Raw genomic sequence first — 26589 nt, 5'->3', positions numbered from 1 at the left:
TTTTTATATATTAAGAATAACTTTTATTAAAAAACAAAGGGTAAATATATAAAAATAAAAACAAAAGGCTGTATAATTAAAAATAAAAAAATTTGCAAAATACTTAGCTTGTGATTAAGTGTGGCGCGCGCGTGTGGCGTATGGTGGACTCGCAGCTAGCTGTGCGTCAGATGGAGAATTAGTGAGATCACATGGCTGATAGGGTGAGGAAGCATGGCGCCTGGCATAGGAGCATCGCACCGGATCCGAGGGAAAACAAAAACATAACGCGCCTTTTCTGTTTTTGAACCTGCCAATGGGATCTCGCCACCACATCATCTTCTTCATGGAGCCAGACCTTTTACAGCGCTTATTACCAGTACGCTGTAAAAAACCCAAAGCTTCCACACCTGCGAACAACGAACACATGCAAACCACTACAAAAATTTGGCGCGACGGTACCATTGTCATCGTCCAAAGGCCACGAATCTCATGATATATACGATTTGCCCTAATTTTCCGTTACTCAGAAAGCCCCAATGCAAAGTCCAAAACCCTAACATGGTGAATTCTTAAACACGCACACAATAAGCAAACAAATTATCCAGAATCGTTCGAGGCATCATTACAAACGTGAATATGCAGTTTAAACACAAAGATGATGCGTGAAATAGTGTAATCGAAGGATAAAAGAAAAACGCAAACCGTGGCGATTTGTTGATGATTCTGGACGTTCCCAACCCTGCTAGCAATTGCAACAGCTTCAAAGGTGCTCCAACAACACGTTTGAATCAATCAAATGCTTTGAATTGCCCTGGGAAGCAAAATTCTGTTTTGAGATTTTGGTGACTTTTTGAACTCGGGATTGTGTTCTTTTGAGGCTGCAAATGTGAATCCCTATGCTTTGGCTTGGCTCACATACTTATAGAGAAGGATTTAGGGTTGTAAAACTCAATCAAATCTTCTTGAATCTTGTTATGCCAAGTTTGAAAAATTTGATTAGAAATATATTTTAAAACCTTCTAAATAAGTCCAAATCCAATATTTTTCACTCAAGCTCTATGGATCACGAATTTTATATCATTAATGTGATATATTTGATTGAAATTAAGGCAAACTAAAATCTTTAACTATTTTTATGATTTTATATGTTTAATTTATGATTTAAATAATAAAAACCATAAAATAAATAATAAAAACCTAAAAATAAAAAAGAAAACTAGTCTTAGGGCGTGCATGGGCTTATGATGAAGATTGGGTAGAAATAATATAGGCCCATTTGGAAATGTTTTGAATTTTAGGCTTTTTCCTCTTTGTACCCATCTGAAAAATAAGTGAACTTGTATATCACGCCATTTCTCCATATCTCAATATTTTTTCAAGCTTGTAGACTTCTTGGAAACCTTAAAGAGTCTTCTAGCCAGTGTCTTTGGTCTCATATCAAAATTGTTCTCCATTTTCATTTTATGTCCTTTTGAAAAAAATGTCTTTTTGTTGACTTTTGAAAAGGACCTATAATGTATGAAGCCATATCCCTTAAACCATTGACCTATGAGCTCTGATTCTTGGACCATTGGATAGAGGAATGAATTCCCTTCAAAATAAGCTTTAGTGGGAATTTTTCTGATGAAGTATGAATATTTGGTGAATTTTCAAAGTTTGATTGACTTTTTCAGCTCATGCCCAAAATAGTAACTTTTGACTTTTGACTCTTCTGATGTTTCCTTGCATCATTATGATCAACCCTTGATCACATAATGATTTTAGGATTATGGGGATGTTGCTGACCTTATGGAACCACATTGAGCCCTTGATTCAGTGATTTTTCTTTGAATGAACCAAACCCTAATTCAGAGCCTTTGTATAGGAGAGTGTGTTTTGGAGCTTTATGTCTTGATTTTGAGATTGCATATGAGAAATGGTATGGGCAAATTTTGGGGTATGACAAAAGTGTTGAAATATTTTTCATACTTGTATGACCACATCTTCTGTGCCATAGCCACTTATCCTTTTCCCTAGATAAAAGGCAAGATTCAGATGAAAGATCATCTAAATAAAATGTGTAAAGATTTTTGTGCCTTTTTCCTAGAAAAAGAATTTTGTCAGAAGATGGGATTTTTACAATGCATGAATTTTGATTAAAACTAACTTCATAGCCATCATCACATAGTTGACTAATGCTAAGAAGATTGTGTTTTAATCCTTCCACATATTGCACATTGTTTATAAAGATATTACCTTTTTTACCTATGGAACCAATACCTTTGATTTTTGCTTTATCATTGTTTCCAAAGGTTACAGTTCCTCCTTCTTTATTTTTGAAAGAGACAAAACTTTCCCTATCTCCAGTCATATGTCTTGAGCAGCCACTGTCCAAGTACCAAGGCTTTTTCTTGAGGGTCAGAAGACATTCCTGCATTATGTGTTAGTAATCTTTTAGGTACCCATATTTCTTTGGGTCCTTTGTTGTTAGAAATATGATCATTTGATATATTGGTTTTCTTTTTGAAATAACAATGTTTTTCAAGATGATTGGTTTTCTTGCAATAACAACATTTTGGTTTGATAATGTTTTTCTCCTGTAAAATAGTTTTTTCTTTTGTTTGAGTCTTGGTTCTATTTTTATTTGGAAGAAAAAAATTCTCATAAATCATTTGATTTTCAGATTGTTTAAATCCTAATCCAGCTTTATCAAAGACCCCTGATTGAGATCCCATTATTTTTTGAAATGTTTCAGTAGATTTTACAAAGGAGGTTATATCTTTGGTGAGAGTTTCTACTTGATTTTCAAGACTTTCAATTTTATCTTGATTGTTAAGAGGTTTGATTTTTTCATTAATAACTTTCTGATGTAATGACAAATAAGAATATGCCTTTTGAAACTCCTTAATGGTTTCTAAATGTTTTAAGTTGGATTTTATTAGATCTTCTTTTTCAGTTTTAAGAGTATGAATTTGTTCTTTTTGAAATAAGCATTTTTGAGTTAAGATATTTGAATCTTCTAATAGGTTGTCAAATAAAATTCCTATTTCTTTGCAAGTATAACAGGAGTTTAGTGTACTTACCTCTTCAGAATCGGAGTTAGTCATCAGGCATAGGTTAGCTTCCTCATCTTCAGCTTCAGAGTTAGAGTTCTCTGAGTCATCCCATTGTGCAAGCATAGATTTCTTTTTAGAGGAAAAATTCCTATGAGTTTTGAGTGGGCATTCTGTTTTGAAGTGTCCAAGTTTGTTGCATCCATAACATGTAATCTTGCTTTTATCAATCTCAGGTTTCTGGTAATCTTTCCTGGGTTGAAATGACTTTCTGTTTTGATTTCTTTTTAAAATCATTTGTTGAATTCTTCTAGAGATTAAAGCCAAATCATTTTCATCCTCAGATAGAAATCCGGTCTCTTCTTCAGTTATTCCTTGTGAGGTGGAGATTTGAGATGCAGAATTATGAGAGGTTTTAAGAGCTATCATTTTACCTTTTCTTTGTGGTTTATCTTCATTGAGGATACTTTCATGAGCACGAAGAGATCCTATAAGTTCTTCAACTTGTAGAATCTTTAGATCTTTTGCTTGTGAGATAGCTGTTACCATAGGTCTCCAAATCTTTGGGAGACATCTTAGAATTTTTCTAATTCTTTCATGAGCAGAATAAGCTTTTCCCAGTGATCTTAGTTCATTGACAATTATAGTGAATCTAGAGAACATTTCATCTATGGTTTCTTCTTCCTTCATCTCAAAGGTTTCAAATTTCCTGACTCCTAGATCAATTCTTTCTTCTTTAACATGATTTGTTCCTTCATGATGTATTTTGAGAGCATCCCAGATTTCTTTGGCAGTTGTGCATTCTTCTATCCGGTTGTATTCTTCCCTGCTAAGAGCACATGATAATATAAATTGAGCTTTAGAGTTTAGTAGTACCTTGTCGTTTTCTTCTTTTGTCCATTGTGACTGAATTTTTGGAACTGACGCAACTGTGTCTGTTGCAGTAGTCATTGGTGTGTAGTTGCCATTTTCAACCACAGACCACATGTTGTTATCTTGAGATAGTAGAAACAATCTCATCTTACCTTTCCAGTAGTAGTAGTCAGAACCATTAAAGTAAGGAGGCCTATGTGATGATCCTCCTTCAGCTATAAACTTTGTATCAGCCATTTCCTGTTTGATCGATTAACTCTAACACGGTTAAGTGTTCTGTATATTCAGAGCCCGGTGCTCTGATACCAATTGATGGAATAAGGTGCGACACAACAAGGGGGGTTGGATTGTGTCCCTTTTAAAATTTATCTTAGTATTTAAAAAGGTTGCCTTTAATAAGAAGAAAGTGATTAGTAATGTCTTTAGAGGTTTAAATAATTAGTGTTAATGTGTGTGATAAAATATAGTGTATGAATAATATAAGAACAAGACAATAACTAAAGAACACAAGAAAACTTATCCTGGTTCACCAACTTGGCTAGTCCAGTCCCCACACCCTGTGAGATTATCCTTTATCAAATACTTCTTACAATGGCTTTTTCTTCTATGTATTCTTAGCCTCACCAGGCTTACACTTCTGAATGGTATAGCTTACAGATAGCTTACAAAATGATTGGTTTGTATATCTATGATATACTTTGTGATCTTAGTAGGTTTACAATAAGTTCCTAAATACTCTCCATATGGCAGTGAGTATTTAAATATAGAATGTGTATGATAACTCTTAATATATTTTGATCACTATATGGTAGTGAGAGCTAAAGATAATATATAGAGAGTATGATTTCTTTGTGAATAAAGACTTTGGTTTTCTTTGTATGCTTGTGGATATATTTGGTGCATGAGAATGAAGCATAAGTCTTGTATTTATAGAGCAAAGCAAAGGAGAAGGAAGTGCCGAGAGTTTCTCATGAGAAGTGCTGGCAGCTTTGGACTTGGTCTTGGCTTGACTTGGTACTGCTGACAATCTGCAAGTTCTGACATTTGACCATTTCAACAAAGACTTATTCTTGGCAAAGTAAATCTGGAGGAGTAACTCTGGGACGAGTAACTCTGGGACAAGTAACTCTGGGATGAGTAACTCTGGGACGAGTAACTCTGGAACACGTAACTCTGGGACTAGTAACTCTGGGACGAGTAACTCTGGGACTAGTAACTTTGGGACCATGATTCTGGAGAGTAACTCTGGGGCCATAATTCTGGAGAGTAACTCTGGGACTGTCATTCTGAAGAGTAACTCTGGGACCATAATTCTGGAGAGTAACTCTGGGACTGTCATTCTGAAGAGTAACTCTGGGACCATAATTCTGAAGAGTAACTTGTTTAACTTCTGAGAATCCATATGTTCTTAAAGCTTTGTTCTTTGTCAGCTCAATCTTGAATCATCATTTTAACTCTTTGTTTGATAGAGACCATAAATTATTTAGATGATTAATTGATGAAATCACTTTGGAGTTTCTTTAGATAAAATAGTTTGTAATATTCAAAACATTAACAGAATATGTTTCAACAGAAACATCTGTTGAGTATCCTCCAAAACAATAAACGCTAATACTCTAAGTACAATCCAAGTCGTTTCTCTCAAAATGAAGTCGGCATCTACGTAGAGAACTTCATGACTTCAGCAACGTCCATAAATCCTTAGTTTTTTCTTTAATCTCATAATTGCAGTGATCTGTATATGTTCACATTCAAATCTTATTTCAATCACAATACTACCATTGCAACATTTGGTTGGTGATTGAAACTCCCCAAATTTTCCAAACACGATTGCCTTATTCCCAATTCATACTTAGCTCACACTTCTGTGTCATAACATGAAATATTCCTCTCTGCCGATAGCCCCTCCTGACACATCGGGTCTTTCGTGTTATCCCATACCTGCTTCCAAATTCTCTTGAGTTTTTTTCTCTCACCATTAATAATTTTTTCTTCTTCAAAAGAGCTCGTCACCAAAAGTGTCCTTAATTGTTCCAACATTTCCTCTTCAGTTGTTTAACCGTCCACGATGTCAACATCTGAAGTCCTTTATTTTTTCAACGCACATTTTTCACTACACTAATATTTTTAATTAATTATTTCAAATACTTCAAAAGACAATGCAGTTAAACATTTTGAGTTGGAGCTAGAGATAGTCAATTACAAATAAGATAATTCAAGAATACTATTCTTATTTTTTTTTGAAACTATGGACAGAACAATCTGCTCTTATGCATGTTGATGTTCAAAGACTTCTCTCGCTGTAATCCAAAACGCCTACAACACAAATAATTGAGATCAATTTTTCATGAAGCTTTGCCTACAATTAGAACTTGTCAATAGGTGCTTTGTTGAATAGAAATATCATTCCTTCTTTAGATGCATGTGTTGGAGAACTTATAAAAGATGAATAATGTCTTATTACTCAAGGAGTCGTGTCTCATGAGTTGTCATTTTCGAGTATGAGGTGGTTACATATGCTGCTAAAAGTATAGGTAAACATTATAATATGAGACATGTTTAGTTCTTTTCTTGGAAACCATTTTGACACATTGTTTGTAGCTGCAATAAGAAATTTTTTAACTACTGCAAGCAACAGGGTCAAATTATCTCTAAGTATCTCACGCTTCCTCCACAACACCACCATATTTTGTGCAGGCATTCCATGTCACTAAAAATTCTAGAGTTGGTCATTCCATTAGTGGTACATCAAATTAGGGGTGTGCATGGTTACCACATTACAAGAACCGATCCATTTTAGTGGTTTTAATTTTGAAACCAAACCATTTTTATAAAAATCCATTAGAAACTGCAAAATGGTTTTAATTTGGTTTCAAAACCGGTTGAAATTGGTTTTTAACCAAACTAATTTGTTAGTAAATGGTAGCTTATATTTTATTAGAATTTTTTTGATATTGTGTAACTTAATATTGGTATACGTCGCAAACTCCCAATTCTTTTGATAGACTCAAATCATTAATTTGCTTGAAATTTGAAATTATTCATTATTTTATGCTTTTCCTAAAGAAAATTAAATAAAAAATAACTCAGATGAATAATAACATTCACTTCATTTAAATTAATGGATTTGTTTCATCCTTGTAATAACATTTAAACAATTGACTTGACATGTTTTGTAAACATTCTACCTTGGTCACCTAAAAAACTACTTTATTCTTTTTCAACATAATGATCTTTTAATTTATTTTATTTTATACTTTAATTTATAAGTTTATGACATTTTAAACAATTAAATTAAAAATTATATTGTTTAATGCATACAATTTATGAAGTTCAAATAAAATAAATAATTTAAGAATCAAGTATTTACTGCTAATTTATTAAAGAGTTAAAAGGTAGTACACTGACCGTGTAAATAGTTTTACACTGTCATTCAATAGAGAGTCATTAATTTGCCATTTCATTAAAAAAAATTTTTTAAATAAAAGAATTGTTTAATTGAATATATGATGATGGTTGGTTGACAGTGTAAAAATATTTTACACTGTCAGTGCATTACCTTTTTTCTCTTTATTAAAATAAATAAAATATTAACCAATATTTTAATGATCAGATTAGTTATTAAACCAATAACGATACTGAATAACACAATAATTTTTCTAGTAGCTTTAATTCTAAAGACGAAAAGTTGTTTCAAATAATTTTTAAACAAAGTTTATTTATATTTATATTTTTAAATTTTTTTTAAACAAAACAACGTAGTTTTATATAAAGAAAAAACACAAGCATTTAATCCACTGGTTTTTCAAAATCATAGATTCGTCATATTTTATTATTTTTTACTGTTTGCGATTGTTTTTCACTGGTTCCAAAATTTATCCAATCCAGCAATTTGATCAGATCAATGACACCTTCGATTCATGTTCGACCAATTGATTTGGTCCAATTTTTAAAATAATAAGTTTAAGAGAATAAAATAAACTTATAAATAACTTAAGGGTAATGCTAACTTGTACCCCAAGGGCACATGTTAAGAAAATATAAACGGAATGTTTGTATTGAAAAAGTAAATAAATAAATTAACTATGAACTTTTAATTAAATCAATACACAATTTTCAAACCCAAAGTTTCTATATCACACTCAAATATTCCATTTATAAATTTCTTAACATGTGCCCTTGGGGCACAAGTTAGCATTACCCATAACTTAAAGGATAAAAATACAATTTAATAAGAATTAAAAATTTTAATGTAGTGATGAAAACAAGAATTTAATGAAGAGAAATTAATTCGTTAAGTTCAGGAGTTTTTAATGAGATAATACTTTTTTTAAAAGAAAGATTAAAAAAATGAATTCAATAAAGAAAAATAACAAGAATTTGAAAGATTGAAAAATTGAATTCAGTGAAAAAAGATAATAGAAATTTGAAAGATTACAAAAAATGAATCAGTAAAGAAAGATAACAGTAAAGAAAGATACTAAAGAAAGATAACAATTATACACAGTAACAATTTACTTTTCATTGATATCATATTCATTTGGTTATACGGATAACCATTGGTTATTAAAATTGGAAACCAGTTTTTTGTTATAATTACAAAAATGGATTTGGAATGGTTTTTATCCAACACAAATTGGATATTTAAAATTGGTGCATTGGATTTTTAAAATTGGTTCTTATAAACCGGTTTTTTTCACACCCCTACATCAAATAGTGGTGTTTTACAGTTTGATTAAACTAATGATACTTTTTGCTCTTTCATCCTTGGAAATTCAAGGTAAGTTTCTGATGTTTCTCGCCCATGATTTCGTGATTTGGGTGCATCCAATCACATGATGGGTTTCGCAGAATATTTGCACAATATTCAAATAGTTGATGGTAATCAAAATTTCAAACCGACATACGCAAACAATAAAATGATATTTTTATTTTATTTCACTTCGCTCCACTCTATTCCGCTCCATTCGTTCATTTTACAATACTTAAACATAATATCCCGAAATAAATATCTATCTCCTACATATGGCATAAAGTAACGTACACAACTTAGAAAAATGATTACACATACTAATTTCTTGTTTTGTTTTTAAAAATAAACATACACTAATTTCCATTGCATAAAAATATGCAAGAGCTATTTTATCACTCTAATGTGAATTGAGTAACTCATAAACAAGCAAATTGAGTAATAAAGCTTTGATGTTGATGTCAAATTATTTTACATTACTTCATAATCTCTCAAACTTAAACTTAAACTTGTTCTTAAATCTTTTTACCAATCCTCAAAATCAAAGAACCTTCATATTCTTTTCCAACTCCTGTTTCTTGAACTCAAACTCATCAATTTCAGCCAATTGATTTCTATCAAACCAATCAATAGTTTCCTCCACAGCCTTCTCAAGCCTCTTCACTTTCTCCCTCATTTCATAAACATAATTCTCAAACAAGTTCTTTGCCTTCACCCTCTTCCTCACCTCCTCATCTTCTATCTTATACCTCTCTCCATCCCTCACCATCCTCCTCATCTCTTCACTACTCAACCTTCCCTCCTTGTTAATGATAGTAATCCTCTTTCTCAACCCTTGTGTCTTATCTTCAGCAGTAACCTCTAAAATACCATTCACATCAACATCAAAACAAACATTGATATTTGGAACCTTCCTAGATGTTGAAGAGAATCCTTGTAGCTCAAATTTCCCAAGCAAAATGTTATCCTCAGTCTTAACTCCTTCTCCTTCATACACTTTGATCAAAACACTGTCTTGATTACAAGAGAGTGTAGAAAAAACACTCTCCTTTTTTGTAGGGATCATTGTATTCTTAGGAATCAAAACAGACATGACACCATCATCTGTCTCAACACCAAGACTAAAAGGCATCACATCCAACAACAACAAGTCTTCGATTTTCTTGTCTCCCTCGTCATTCAATATCGCTGCTTGAACTGCTGCACCATAAGCCACAGCTTCATCAGGATTAATGCTTTTGCAAGGCTCTTTGATTTCGCCGTTGACTCTGAACATTTCCTTCAATAGTTGTTGAATCTTTGGAATTCTAGTAGACCCTCCTACAAGAACAAAATCATGAACTTGGGTTTTATTAATCTTTGCCTCACTCAAACACTTTTCCACAGTCTCCATGCACTTTCTGAACAAATCTTTGTTTATTTCCTCAAACAAAGCTCTAGTAACAGTCACATGTAGATCAATCCCTCCACATAGAGAATCAAGCTCAATGGTTGTCACTGAAGTTGAAGAAAGTAATCTTTTTGCTTTCTCACATGCTGACCTTAACCTCCCCAAAGCCTTGGAATTTTCACTGATGTTCAAATCCTTGTTATACTTTCTACGAAACAGTTCGACAAGACGGTTCACCAAATTGTTATCGAAATCAACACCACCCAAATGAGTATCTCCCAGTGTAGCCTTGACCTTGAACATTCCTTCATCATTGGTCACCAGGGAAACATCAAAAGTTCCACCACCAAGATCAAACACAAGCACATTCTTCTCACCTTCTCTCCAGTTCATCTTGTCAAAACCATAAGCAATAGAAGCTGCAGTAGGCTCATTGATGATCCGCATCACGTTAAAACCCGCGATTTTCCCTGCATCTTTTGTAGCCTGTCTCTGTGAGTTGTTGAAGTGAGCAGGAACAGTGATCACAACATCTTTCACTTCATGGCACAAATAAGCTTCAGCATCATCCTTCAACTTTGACAACACCATGGAAGATATCTCTTGAGGTGAAATACGTTTCTCTTCGCCTTTGTAACTAAACACAATCATTGGTTTGTCTTTGTTGTTTGGGACAACCTTAAAAGGCCAAAGATTTATGTCTTGTTGAACTGATGGGTCGGAGAATCGACGACCGATCAAACGTTTGACATTGAAAACAGTGTTGTGGGGATTAGTGGCCAGTTGGTTTATGGCAGCATCGCCTATTAACCTTTCGGTTTCAGTGAAGGCGACATAAGACGGGGTGATACGGTTTCCTTGGTCGTTTGGAATGATCTCAACACGATTGTTTCGCCACACTGCTACGCAGCTGTAGGTTGTGCCAAGGTCGATACCTATGGCTTTTGTTTTTGTTGCTGCCATGACAGTTGAGAGTTTTAGAGGAGAGAACAAAAGAAGAAGAAGAAAATGTTGTTCTGTGTAGTGAACTGAAAATGTGGATATAAATAGGGGTTTTAAAAAACAGTGGCAGTCCCGTATTGGCTTTCGCGATTTTGGCATATACCTCTCGTTGCGGTGTGAATTAACCACAACCTTGCACAATAAAATTAACATGTGATTCTTCTTCTTAGCTTTGTCAGTTGATTGTCAACTCTCACTGTAAAGCAATTTGATTTATGTTAAAAAGCAATCTGTTTCCAGTAACTTTAGAATCTTAAATATTCTGATTCCTTGTACTTTCAGATTCTTAAAACTCTATCCGTAACAGTGTTTTGCAGTCATAACAGTGTTTCACGGATGTATCGGTGTTTTTCGCTGTCGTAACATAGTTTTGTTTGCGATTTTTTTCTCTATCTTAAAACGATGAATAATATATTCCGATATCGTTTTGTTGCGGCTGTTTTCGCAGCCGCCGACTTTTTTTAAAACCCCAGATGTAATTAGTAAAACAGTATTTATAGGCATAAAAAATGAATGTATTATTACTATCAGAAGACTTTTGGAAGAAAAGTTGGAAAATGGTATAACTTTAACTAGGGTACTTGATCAAGTATTGGAATTGTATAATTCAAATTCACAGATTCTTGATAAAGTCATTATTTGTACACAGAAAAAACAAAGGAATTCACGTGAGCTTTTAATGTCTTTGTGAATCAGTTTCTGTGTATCTTTGGATCAATTAACTTTTAGCAGTTGTAACAGATTGTAATGCAACCATTATATTTAAACATGTATTGATATGTTTCTGGTTTCTCAATTTTTCCTCATGCATTGCTCTCTATTTTTTCTTTGGTGTTTGAAGGAACAAAATATATTACTATTCCTATTAGCCAATTTCATTTCAATACTAGAAGATTTATTATTATTTGGAGTTTTGGACGTTAATTCATTTTGGATGTTTAACCCTTTGCAAAATAAATTAGGAATATATGAATGACTATTCAGCAACTCTTTTAAGGTGTGATTTAGATTCGAACTATTGATGAGGACATACTTGTCAAAGACACAAGTCACTGAAAATAGATCTATAAGGTGGTAATTATCGTTCTATAAAACTTATCATCTTCTAAAATTAAAAGTGTGCTGTTTCTCTTGTCACCTTTTCATTGTTGCTTACAAATTCATTATTATTTATATTTTCTCATAAAAATTGAATTCTCCATTATTTATAATAAAATATAAATTTATATAAGCGAATCAAAACAACTGATAAAATATATTTTTTTCATTATTCATCTAGTGTCTTCACATTATCTCATCGTACTGTTTTTGTTTCTTGTAACTTAAAAGAAAGTAGATCATCCTTAAAATTTGCGACCACATATTTTCTAGCACTGCTACTCAACCTGCAGTTTTGCTTGCAATTGAATCCTTGCTAGTGAAAAAAAAAACTAAATAATACACGTAGCAACCAGTAGAAGACCTGTACATCTGCACGGATAACTAGTAAAAGACCTGTGCATCTATACGGATAAGTGATTCTTTAAAAATCCAATATAAATTGACATATAGTTGTATAGAAAATGAATATCTTAAAAATTTTGCTTGGTAAACACAATTGTGTCAAATAAAAGTACATGACACAAATTTAAAAATAAGTTTGATTGATTATAAATTGACAGAAATAGTTTTTTAAACTCTTAGAAAATAAAACACGAAAACATAATCATAATGAGACAATTAAGTTTACACATGTCTTGAAAATGAAATGGTCACAGATTAGTATTTTAGTCCTAGCAAAAATGGTGCTGAGAATGTCCATAATCACTTCAAATGTTTATATAGGAATCCAAAAAATAATGTGTAACCTACGAGATGAAATTAAATGGATAAATAGTAGAATATATTGTATGTTAACATGTAATAAAATGGAACATTACTATATAAATATAAAAAAAACACACCAATAGTATTCTAAAAAACAAATTATAAATCTTAAAATAATCAATTACAACAACTTGGAAAAGTCATATTTCACAAATAGGTGAAATCTATATTTTTTAAGATGCTAAAAATATACACCTAAAAATATATTACTTAAACAAAACCAATTTTAAGTGGAACCTACATAATAGACAAACTATATCCCAGAGAGAAACTCGCCATCATAGAAAAAGGCATCTAATGTAAAGTTTTGTTAAAGTTAAAACTTTGCAATGATCTCAAATATATGACGCATTTATTGTTGAATGAACAATGCCAGACCTGTTGGTTCCTCTAGGCGTAGAATCTGTGTGAAGTCACCACCAAACACCACAACCTTTCCTTCAAAAAATTTCTTAGAAACAACTTTGTCATGATCCATTATATCTTTCACAGACTTGTCAAGAGTTTCGAAATAATAAGATTTTTAATTTGTAACAACCCAGCTAAGTCTGATTTTTTCAATGTTACAAATTAATGATTCAAGGTATAGCACTTGAATCTTGAATGCGACATTCTCCCTCCAGAAAAAAGTAGGCTTGCAATCCCACTTAATGCGACATTCAGAACAAAATCTCAATTAGAATGCAATGCGGTTGAAAGTTTGTTCCACATGAATTTTTTTCAGTTCCACTATAACCGTATAAAAAAATACACCACCTTTTCTTTCTTACAGAAATTGCATGATATCGGTGAAAATGTTGCATTGTTAATCTGGGGAAAAAGTATAACCAATAAAAATAACAGCTATGGAAATATAAGTGAACATAAGTATGACATTTTCAAGCATGGTTAGTAGTATGACAAAGGTATTAAGTATTGAATAAAAAAACGGCTACAATGTATAATTATGCTGCACTATTATTCCTATTATGATTTTATTAATGTACAACAATCGATAGATAGAAATTGTTAAAATTAATGTGTTGTGGCCACCACTGGCTTTAGTAAGAATTATGAGAGAATTGCAACCTTCAAATTCTAATTATTATCTTTACTTAGAGTTATGTTAGAGTTGTAACATTAAGATTGAGAGAACCAAGAGTCCTCATCTTAATTATCATCTTATTGTATTCTGTGTCAGTTTTGATTCAAGCCTATATAAAGGCTTTGTATTGCTAAGAAAAATATATAGCAGTTGGTGGTGAATTCAATAAAATAGCAGTTTTAAAGTATATCTTCCACTAGTGGAAGTATAGTGCAAAAAGTGACTAAATCCAGTTTTTCTCTGCAGAATACTGCAACACCGTAATTTATCACATACCACCTCTAGAATACCACCAACAGAGTGGTATCAGAGCTGCAGATCCTTGCAGTTGCAGCAAAAACAACAAAAGTTATGGCTTTTACAATTAACCCTTCCGCAACTTACAGCAATGTCAAAGTTCCTCTATTTGAAGGAGAGAACTATGATTTTTGGGCTGTTAAAATGGAGACTCTATTCACATCTGTGGATGTTCTAGAGTATGTCAAAATCGGATATGAAGAACCGACACCAACGGAGGGTGAAAAATCAAAAGAAAAAGCTGAAGAATCAAGTCAATGGCTTGAAGAGTTGAAGAAGAAGAAGATCACAGATGCTGGAGTTCTCGGGATGATTCAAAGAGGAGTCTCTCTATCCATCTTCCCAAGGATTATGAGAGCTAAAACATCGAAAGAAGCCTGGAGTATCCTACAACAAGAGTTTGAAGGAGGCTCAAAGGTGCGAACGGTGAAGCTTCAATCTCTTAAGAGAGATTATGAAAATGAAAGGATGAAGGAGAACGAGAGCCTGAATGAGTACTTCAATAGACTCTCCGAGTTGGTGAATCAGATGAAGTTGCATGGTGATACGATAGAAGATCGCAGAATTGTTGACAAAATTCTGATTAGTTTGACAGCAAGATTTGACCCAATGGTGGGTGTGATAGAAGAAACCAAGGATCCATCAACCTTGATTGTTCAAGGGTTGATGGGGTCTTTGAGATCCTACGAGCAAAGGGTGTTACGACATTCTGAAAAATCAATTGAGAGTGTCTTTCAATCTAAACTCAACATTCAGCCCAACAATGGTGAAAATAAGCCCCAAATACAAACTAGAGGTGAGTCTTCTAGAGGTGGCAGATTTGGAAGAGGCAGAGGCAGAGGTCAAAACTCACGTGGCAAATCTGGAAGAGGCGCAAATGGCGGAAGATGGAATGAAGCATCAAACAAATGGTGCAAAATTTGTAACAGTGGCACTCATGACAAGAAGGACTGTTGGAACAAAGGCAAACCGCAATGTCACAATTGCAAGAGATTCAGGCACCTTTAAAAGGATTGTCGTCTTGCAAATCAGCAACATGCTTCGTACGCAGAAGGAGAATCTGATGAAGGAAATTTGTTTTTTGCTTGTCAAAAAGCATTGCATGAAGAAGGTAAAAATGTTTGGTATTTGGACAGCGGTTGTAGCAACCATATGACTGGACAGAAGGAAGCATTTATAAACATTGATTCTTCATTTGGCTCAAAAGTTAAATTGGGCAATGGAGAACATGTCGAAGTGAAAGGGAAAGGAAGCATTGGAGTCACCATGAAGCAAGGAAGAAAAGTCATACATGATACGCTTTATGTGCCAGAATTAGACGAAAATTTGCTTAGCATTGGACAACTTCTGGAGCACGGCTATTCTCTAAACTTTGAGAATAGAGAGTGCAAAATTTTTGACTCAGAAAGAAGAAGTTTTGTCGTTGTAAAGATGACTAGCAACAGGAGCTTTCCACTATCTTTCAACTATGAGAAAAATGTAAGCATGATGGCCAGAGAAGAGAATGACTCGTGTTTATGGCACAGGAGACTTGGGCATTTGAATTACGAAATTCTCAAGTTACTCTATCAAAAGAAGATGGTGTATGGGCTGCCAAAAATCAAAGAAAAATCGGGTGTGTGTGAAGGATGTGTCCTTGGCAAACACCACCGGCAACCATTTCCAAAGGAAGGTGCATGGAGAGCCAAGCAAGTGTTGGAACTTGTACACATAGATGTGTGTGGCCCTATGAATACTTTGTCTCATGGCAAAAACAGGTACTTTATCTTGTTTATTGATGACTTTACCCGCATGACTTGGGTATATTTCACGAGACAAAAATCTGAAGCGTTTGTAATCTTTAAGAAGTTTAAAGCATTAGTTGAAAAACAAAGTGGCAGATTTATAAAGATGCTGAGAAGTGATCAAGGGAAGGAGTACACCTCAAATGAATTTCACAAATTTTGTGAAGATGAAGGTGTTGAAAGACAGCTCACTGTTGGCTATACACCTCAGCAAAATGGTGTATCTGAAAGAAAGAACCAAACTGTGATGGAGATGGCGAAATCTATGCTACTTGAGAAAGGTTTACCTAAAACCTTTTGGCCCGAGGCCGTTAACACTGCTGTGTATTTGATGAACAGGTGTCCAACAAAGGCCGTGTGGAAAAAGACTCCATTTGAAGCCTGGAGTGGAAGAACACCGTCGGTGAACCATCTTAAAATTTTTGGATGTGTTTGCTATGCTCAAATTCCAAAACAAAAGAGGACAAAGCTGGAAGAAACAAGTGAAAGATGTGTCTTTATTGGCTATAGTTCCATGTCAAAGGGCTATAGACTTTACAACTTAAAGACAAACAAGGTGATCATTAGTCGGGATGTTGTATTTGATGAGAATGCTTCTTGGAATTGGGAAGAAGACAAAATGAAGGAGAAAACAGTCCTTGTAATCATATTACAACAACAAAATTCAGCAGCTGAGAATGAGCAACCAGCTCCATGTACACCAAGTTCCTCATCCTCTCCAAGTTCACCAAGTTCAAGTTCACCATCTCCCAGCTCAACTCCAATAAAATTGAGGGATTTGAGTGATATTTATGCAAGATGTAACTATTGTGTTGTGGAACCAGAAAATTTTGATGAAGCAATCAAAGAAGATGTTTGGAGGAATGCGATGCAAGAAGAGATAAATGCCATTGAGAAAAACAAAACATGGCAGCTAGTTGAAAAGCTAAATGACAAAGAAGCTATTGGAGTAAAATGGGTGTAAAATTAAAGCATAATCCAGATGGGTCAATTCAAAGAGCCAAGGCTATATTGGTAGTAAAAGGCTATACACAACAGCCTGGAATTGACTATAGTGAAACTTTTGCCCCAGTTGCAAGATTGGATACTGTACGAACAGTTATTGCATTAGCAGCTCAGAAAGGATGGAACCTGTACCAACTTGATGTGAAGTCAGCTTTCCTGAATGGAGAATTAAAAGAAGAGGTATATGTGCAGCAACCTCAAGGATTTGTGACTAAAGGCCAAGAAGAAAAAGTTTACAAGTTGAAGAAAGCTCTCTATGGATTGAAACAAGCCCCTAGAGCATGGTATAGTGAAATTGGCAACTACTTCATTCAACAAGGATTTCAAAAAAGTCAGAGTGAGCATACCTTGTATGTGAAGCATCAAGGTAAAGATGATATCCTTCTTGTTGCCCTTTATGTTGATGACTGGTGTATACGGGTAACAACAAGAAAATGGTTGAAAATTTTAAAATAGAAATGATGAAAAAATATGAGATGAGTGATCTTGGCTTACTGCATCATTTTCTTGGTATTGAGGTTTACCAAGATGAATATGGAGTTTTTATTTGTCAAAGGAGATATGCTGAAAATATTTTGAAAAAGTTTGGCATGAATGGCTGCAAACCTGTTGATATTCCTTTAGTGGTGAATGAAAAATTAAAAAAGGAAGATGGTGGAAGATTAGTAGATGCAAGCATGTATATAAGTTTGGTTGGAAGCTTGTCTTATCTAACAGCTACACGACCCGACTTAATGTTCGCTGCTAGTTTACTCTCAAGGTTCATGAGTAAACCAAGTCATTTACATCTTGGAGCAACAAAACGAGTTCTAAGGTATGTCATGGGAACCATGGAACATGGAATCAGGTTTGAAAAGAATTCTAAACTCGAAATTAAAGGCTACTGTGACAATGATTGGGCCGGAAGTGTTGATGACATGAAAAGCACCTCTGGTTATGTGTTCAGCCTGGGTTCAGGAGTAATTTCTTGGTGTTCGAAGAAACAAGACACTGTAGCGCAATCTTCAGCTGAAGCAGAATATTTGGCAGCTGGTTTGGCTACACAACAATCATTGTGGTTGAGAAGAATACTTGAAGATATCGGAGAAAAGCAAGAAGAAAGTCTACTGCTTCACTGTGACAATAAATCAGCAATAGCCATGGCGAAGAATCCTGTTTTCCACAGTCAAATAAGACATATTAATATAAAGCTCCACTTCATAGTGTGATCGAAGATGGCGATGTGCAGTTAGTGTTCTGCAGTTCACAAGAGCTTCTTGCAGACATTTTTACTAAAGCACTACCAAGAGGAAGATTTCAACAACTTAGAGAAGCAATGGGAGTTAAAGAGCAACACATTAAAGGGGGGGGGGGTGTTGAAATTAATGTGTTGTAACTACCACCGGCTTTAGTAAGAATTATGAGAGAATTGCAACCATCAAATTCTAATTATTGTCTTTATTTAGAGTTATGTTAGAGTTGTAACATTAAGATTGAGAGAACCAAGAGTCCTCATCGTAATTATCATCTTATTGTATTCTATGTCAGTTTTGATTCAAGCCTATATAAAGGCTTTGTAATGCTAAGAAAAATATACAGCAGTTGGTGGTGAATTCAATAAAATAGCAGTTTTAAAGCATATCTTCCACCAGTGGAAGTATAGTGCAAAAAGTGACTAAATCCAGTTTTCCTCTGCAGAATACTGCAACACCGTAATTTATCACATGCCACCTCTAGAATACCACCAACAGAAATGATCAACGTTTCAGACCACCAAGAAAATTAACATGTTTTTATATAGACTACTAATGCATATGTTTCATATATATATATATATATATTTGCTACTGTTTGGACTATGCATGAGATTTGTCACGTAAATATATACAATAGTGAAACACAATGACAGTTTAGGATTTATCGAGCAAACTATAAGAACTCACCTATTTATCTATGTGGACAACTTCTGGACTGTATAGGAAAATCATGGCTAAGTGTATGAAATTGTGCTTATTTCTGCCAAGTGTGGTTTAAAATAATGGTTGGACAGCATAGGCAGCCATGGTGTAATATTAGGAACGTATATTATTATTTTTCATAAATAACTCTTGATTTAAAGAAGAGAGTACTAGGGATACTCAACCCTTACAAGAGAGAACAGGAAAACTTGAATTTCAACAAAATCAAATCACATACACATAGACGGGTTTTTAAACCACTCATAAAAATTACACCTAATTCTATCTTTGGCTGCTATTGCAAGCCAGCACCAAGAATACCACAGGATCGAATAAAATAATTCTTCGTTATCAAAAACTGTATTATTGAAAATCATATCATTTCGAAATTTCCAAATGCACCACCAAATAGTCACCCAAATAGCTGCAGCCATTTTTCTTTGTATCTTGCCCGACAAAGAGGATACGCTCATCCGGATTTGGATGAAGCAGTCTACTGTAAAGTGAGTGTCTAGATCCAGTCATTGAGTAATACTTGACCATAGTCTTTGAATCTTAGAACAGAAGATAAAGATATGGTTTGGATCTTCACTATGTTGTTCGCAAAATACACAAAGGGCCCCTTGATTATGCGGTTTATAATTCCTCTTTGTAACAATTGTTTCCTCGTCGACAATCTATCGTGAAGTAATCTCCAGCCAAATATCTTTAATTTTAATGGTGCTTGAGCCGCCCAAATCATGTTCAGCCCTTGAGTAGTACCAATATCCATCAGACCACCGACTTGGTCTTGCATTAACAGTTTGTAACCAGAACGAAACATATAGCATTTGGAAATGTCAAAAGGCCAAACAATAACATCTTCAGTGTTGAAATTCAATTCGGTATCCAGCAGCAATTCTTGCAATTCTGCCAGCTCTGTTGACGCCTCCTGTCCTAACACCTCTTGTGCTCTAATAACATTCCAACACCAAGTATCTCCTCTTCAGTACCCCATATTTTGTACAATGTCATTTTTAAATGCAGTTTCCTGGTACAGCCTGGGGTAAAGTTCAAACAAGTAACTTCTGTCAAGCCAATGAAAATTCCAAAAACGAGCCACATTGCCCATGTCTAGTTTAACAGTAGTATTATGTAGTAAGCCACGAGAATTATCACACAGTGCCACTAAATCCCTCCACTAAAAAGAATCTTTTGTATCATAGAATCCAACATCGCTATTCCATAACCTTGATCTCAAATCGCCGTATCGAACCTTCATCACACCGCTCCAAATAGCTCCCTCCTCTACCAAAAATCTCCATAACCACTTTGATAATGGCTGTATTAAACTTACCAATATCTTTTACACCGAGCCCACCCCTTTTTCTAGACTTGCAAACAATGTCCCATTTAACCCATGCCACACTACCCTTCTCCACAGCACCTTGCCACAAGAATTTTCGTTGAATTGCTCTAATTTCCTTAACCACTTTCGAAGGAACCTTGAAAAATGACAATTGGTAACTAGGAATGTTTGATATCACACTATTCAATAATGTGACTCTACCTCCTATAGAGAGAAGCTCCCCTTTCCAACCTGCAAGTTTCGCTTTCAACGAGCTAATAACCGGATTCCAAAAGCTTAGGCTCCTTTGATTGCCACCAACGATAAAGCCCAGAAACTTAAAAGGGAACTTATCAGCCTTGCAACCTAAGAAAGAAGATACAACATCCGAGAAAATTTGAGAGCAAACTATTGCGTAAATCTTAGTCTTAGCCAGCTCAAAACCTCTAAATATTTCTTTCAACGTCCACAGATTATCCCAAGAGCCTTCTCCAAATAGAATAGTGTCATCTGTGAAGTGTAAAAGACTATAATCAACTTCTCCTGACAATTGAAAACCTTTATACATATCTACACTTGAAGCTTGCCTCACCATCCCCGCTAGACCCTCCGCTACAATTGTGAATAAGAAAGGAGAGAGGGGGTCTCCTTGTCTTAGGCCTTTTGTGACTTGAAAATCATTTGTCGGGCTACGGTTCACCAAAATGGACATTGAACTAGTAAACACAACAAATTCCATCCACTTCATCCACCTAGTTCTAAAATCCATGCTTTTTAACATAAACCTCAAAAAGTTCCAATCCACGCAATCATAAGCTTGGGCAAAGTCTACTTTACACAATAAGCACTGCTTCTTGTATCTCTTTGCGTAGTCAATAATTTCGTTGGTAACCAAAACCCCATCTAAGATTTGTCTTTCCGGTATGAATTCCGTCTGATTACAAGATATCAACTTTCCAATATACTTCCTTAGTCTAGCCGCGAGCAGCTTTGAGATGATTTTGAGCAGATCGCTAATGAGGCATATGGGTATATATTTCTATAAGCTTTGGGGGTTGTCGCATTTAGGAATAAGGACTAAAAAAGCAGCATTCACAACTTTAGGAAGCTTGCCACCTTTATGGAAATCTTTAAAGAAGGACACGACTTCTTCTCCAACAATCTCCCAATAATTTCTAAAGAATTCCAAGTTGAATCCATCCAGGCCAGGACTTTTGTCCCCATCACCATCAAAGACCACTTCCTTGATTTCTTCCTCTATAAAATCCGCTTCTAAAAACCAAGCCTCTTGGTTAGGCAATTGTTTGAACGAGTGATTTCGCAGATAAGGTCTTGAGATATCACTGCTATTAAATCTATCAACAAAGTGAGACTTGATTGCATTTTTCACCTCTGCAACAGATTCCACTAACAAACCTTCCCTGTTTTTTACAGCTATGATAGAATTCCTCTTGTACCTTACCTTCATAAAGTTGTGGAAATATCTTGAATTGTTATCACCCTCCTTCGCCCACCTATATCGAGACTTCTGTTGTAACAAGCTCTCCTTCATGTGCAGATTTTTCCCTAGATTAGGTGTTGTTGTACACTGAACTTGGCTAATAATTACCCTTGTTCTCTTTAATTTTAAGTATTATTTGATTATGTTTACACCTTGCCATTGTTGTTTAAGTCAGATTAGATGTCGCGACATCCTATACGACATATGGAATATGCATTACCAAAATTTCAATAATATATTGTGTTAAATACTTAAAAATCAAAATAAAATCCATAATAATCAAAAATGAGTAATTGAATGTGCTACAATTCGTGATCTGCTGTCACCTACAATACGCGGTTGATAACTCTCAAAACAACTGTTAGATTTCTTTTTATAACGGAAAATCGACATACAGTGAATAATGTTAACATCGCAAGGTCGTGGAACCAGATCCCACATATTATTTATAATAAGAGCATTAAATTAGATTGCATTGTGGATTTCCAATCTGGGTCAGATAGGACTATTTTGGGATTTTTAGGAAGAGGTGAGAAGGTCGAATAATCAGTGGTAACAGAAAGATTAAATAGTTTTCTAAGTTTCTAGATATTTTGCATGCTATGGGTGGCCATAATCTTAATGGGTGGTGCAAGATGGGCCTGTGGTGTAGGTGATGGGGAGGTATCGGGTGTAGATGTGAAGGGGGAAAGAGGATGCATGAGATTATTTATATGGTTTGGTGGGTGATATAAACTGATGGTCAATTATATGATGGTTATTGGTAAGAGGTTGCAAGGTGGGATTGGTCCATTGATGGAAAATAGAAGGGTGCAAGTTATCAGTGAAGTAATCATATGTGGTGTGTCATATTATTACTTGTTTAAGGCTGTCAAGTTAAAAGAGTTACAAATTGAGTTATAAAGTAGTTTATAGTAAAGTTATTGGGTAGTTGGCAGCTAAACTTGAGAACTATGATGGGTTATGAATTGAACCTGTTGATTCTGTAAAGGATGTGGAGTTATTTGTTTAATTGTCGATGAGTAAAAACTAATGAGTAATAATATATGAGTTGTAAAATATTACAGTTACTTTGTTGGTGAGTATATTTGTTTAGTAATAACATGTTTACCATGTTGTTGAGTAATGTTGAATGAAAATTTAACTATATACGTGTGTTGATATGTTATTACATGTATATGTGTATATTGTCGAGGTGACTAGTTCAAATGAGAAATTACTGTGGTGGCCTTAATAGGCAATGTTTACGGTTTGAAGAGGAACCCATGGTGATTGTTTCGCTTTTATGTTGTTGTTGCATATCATGCATCATGTGTGTCTGTGATATATGTAAGAACTCCAGTCCAGTGACGATTCGCTATTTCAGAAGGGGGGATCAGTGACGAGTCGGGGTTCAAAGGGGAATCATTGGTGAATGGAAGAAATCAGTAATATAACTTTGATGTCCAAGACTGGTACCACATGGATTAGAGTTGAGAATTTGGTTGCATTGCATATATAATTGAATCGTGAATCAATTATTGTTGTTGTGAATAATTCTTGTATTGGTGAATGTTATGTATAATACTATTCTAACTGTTTATTACACTGTTATGAACGTATTTCTCACCCCTTTTTGGTTGCTTGTGTGGCTCGTTGTGTCGATGGTACCAATACCCAGGTAGAGAAGCATTAGTTGATGCCGGCTGTAAAGATTGACATAGATGTCGACTTCATTTATTGCTTTTGAGTTTTATTTAGTATTCCCGCATTGTCACCTTAATAGTGTAACATCGGGATGGGTTTTTCAGTTGTTTGATGTTTTCTTGAGAATCATCAAATTAATTCCCTTATGTTTGATTTTAAATTATATTTAATGTGAGATATTAAATTGAACATGTTTTTGAGTTTTCGTTGCTTTATTTCAAAAAGTTTTGAGAATGAGATTTTATAAAAGAAATTGAAGGTAGAGAAAAACACAAGAAATGGGGGGTTTGAATTGGGTTTTCAAAAATTCATTCTTCTTAGAAATAATATTCACATAAATCAATGTGATAGTTAAGTGGGAGAAGAAAAGGAACATGTTCGGTTATACAAGTTCACCTTAGAAAAGGCAAATCTTGTCCACCCGCCAAGGTGATTTCACCTTAGAAAATGACTTAATCCACTAATCTTGAAAGATTATAAATGACCTATAAGAGTCTAGAAAGACACCTTAGCCCTCTCGAGTATACAGACTGACAACCTAGTCACTTGAGGAATACAAATCTCAACAGATTTATAAATGAATTTGTTTACAAGATAATGCTTCTTAATAAGCAGATAGAAACAAAACTTCAAGAACAAATGTTAACACAATCTAACGAGTAGCAACTCTTGTGTTCTAAATAAACTTAGGAATTAGATTTCTCACAATGGAGTGTTCAGTATAGTTTCTCTAAGATATTTCTTTCTCTTTTTCTCTTTGAAGTTTATTTGCTGAGTTTTGAATATAGCTTTTAGCAGTGTTGTTATTCTCTGTGAACTAGCATCTTCTTCAAAGGATAGTGTCTCATATATATAGTCCCAAGAAAATGACTGTTGAGAAGGATGAGTTGAAACTTTCCTTATAGTTTAATGTAACGTCTCCAAAAGGTCGTGGGAGACAAAGAGAACACCAAAGACGAAATCATACAATACGTCATGTAATAGTGGAAAAAGCTGATGTATTGTTGTACCATATTGCTTATATTGCAAGTTATCTGATCATTCTTCTTTTGAGATGTACTTATATAAAGTAGAGAAGGCATGGAAGAGATCATGTAACATAGACGTTCCAAGAGAAAATATTCTTTAGAGTTAGAAAGAATTCTTCAGAGATGAGAGCAGCAGCTTATCTAAACAACGCATTCTTATTTTTCTGAGCTGGAAACAAAAAATTATCTGAGCTTGAATTTTGATCTTGAAGAGTAGCTTAGCTTCAGAAGCATTTGTAAATCCTTTTTCTGATGAGTCATTCAACATTCTTCAGATCTGCTGATGTCACTTCCGATGAATAGTTCTTCTAATGTGTGATGATGTTGATTTAGATGATTTTCTAAACAACAATCCTTAATCAACAAAAATAGTAAATATGCACACTTAAGAAACTGTTAGAGTACAAATTTGTTACATAACAAATATATGTACTGTTATCATAAAAACTTAAAGATTGAATGCAGAACAAAATCTTGTTCTAACAAAAATGTGTGACACTCTTGCTGAATAAATATGTGTTTTTATGTGCTTTAATTTACAAAAGCATTTTTGGGTATAGGGTGTTACATTGTAAATAATGAACTCTTAATTCCTACAAAGGTCGTAAATAATATAGGATAACCAAAGATAAAATGCTCTTGGAACAATGATAACAAGATGAAATTGTTGTATGATAAGAAGGCAAAGAAGATACTAGCATGTGCCTTAAGAATGAACAATTTTTTTTTAGTATCTAATTGCAAAACAACCAAGGAAATTTGGGATACATTGGAAGTAATACATATAGGAACCGAAGAAGTCAAAAGATCAAAATGAAACATTTTATCTCTAGAATATGAATTGTTCATAATACTGCCCCATGAAAGTATTCTTGATTTGCACAAAAGGTTTTACGTCCTAACTAATCACTTGGCCACTCTTGGAAAAGTCCTCATCAATGATGAACTAAACTTAAAAGTCCTTAGATTATTGTCTAGAGAAAGACAACCAAAAGTGACGACAATATCCGTACATAATAGTCTTTCTAAAATGTCATTGAATGCATTATTTGGCAAACTTCAAGAACATGAAATGAAACTTGATCAAGTAGAAAGATATGAGTTGGCTTGACTCATGACAAATTGGAGAAACATGAAGGGTGTGAAGTTAAAATAAAATCCCTTTCTTCGAAACCTAAACATGATAGTGATCAAGAAGAAGAATGTCAATCCGAAGATGATGATGCACTAATAAAAAATTGAAAAAATCTCAAGAAAGAAAAAGACAAAGGAAATTAGTCAAAAAAAGTATCAACTTCAAGAAAGAAAGTTACTTGTTTAATAACTAATCTAAATAAAAATCAGTTATTAAAAAAATTATTTAAAACAAACTTTTATATGAAGATGTATTTATACTGTATTTTATATTCTGGTTTTTTGAAATTTTATAAGTTAGCAAATGAAAATTGCGAATTTTTTTATAAAAAAAATGTTTAATTTAGTATATAGAATTATAAACTATTATTATAAAGTGTACTATTTTTTTACAATGTTAATAAGTCATAATTATGAAATTGCACAAAATATTTTTATTCAGTTCAATCATGACTAACTAGTAGAAGACATGCACGTCTGCACGATGAAGTTCATTGATTTTTTAGGTCATTCGATAAATAATAACCGAAATAAAATGCAAAACACTAAATTTTATATAACTAATATTAATTTACATACAAAGAATACCTTGTGTTTTGAATGAGTAAGGAAGAATGGTCATACAATCTAGAACTAGCATCTGCAATAACCTTTTTCTCCCTCTTTAAACTATTAATCAACCATTCAAAAATTCAAGAGAAGATGCTTAAACGTGTATATATCATATCATATTTAGCACTATTAAGATAAGATACTCAAATATTTTAACTTATATTTATATTGAAAATTTAAAGATAATTTTGTCTGCAATTCTTTATGGGTCTATTTGAGAGTTTGGAGGGGAAGGAAGGAGAGGACTTTAAAAAAAAAAAAAGGATTTAGTGGAAATAATAGAAGAATTCTTTCTTGGT

General features: G+C 34.0%; 1 protein-coding gene across 1 annotated transcript; it reads right to left on the bottom strand.

The window, feature by feature from the left end:
* Window positions 1–9164: 9164 nt before the first annotated feature.
* On the bottom strand, window positions 9165–11023 carry LOC131636835 (heat shock 70 kDa protein-like). Its single transcript, XM_058907432.1, has one exon. The coding sequence runs from the start codon at window positions 10988–10990 to the stop codon at window positions 9179–9181; it is 1812 nt and encodes a 603-aa protein (XP_058763415.1). The 5' UTR covers window positions 10991–11023; the 3' UTR covers window positions 9165–9178.
* Window positions 11024–26589: the final 15566 nt, after the last annotated feature.

This window comes from Vicia villosa, unplaced genomic scaffold (genome assembly GCF_029867415.1).
Source record: "Vicia villosa cultivar HV-30 ecotype Madison, WI unplaced genomic scaffold, Vvil1.0 ctg.001841F_1_1, whole genome shotgun sequence".
Classification (NCBI taxonomy): domain Eukaryota; kingdom Viridiplantae; phylum Streptophyta; class Magnoliopsida; order Fabales; family Fabaceae; genus Vicia; species Vicia villosa.
This window is presented reverse-complemented; position numbering and strand designations above follow the sequence as displayed.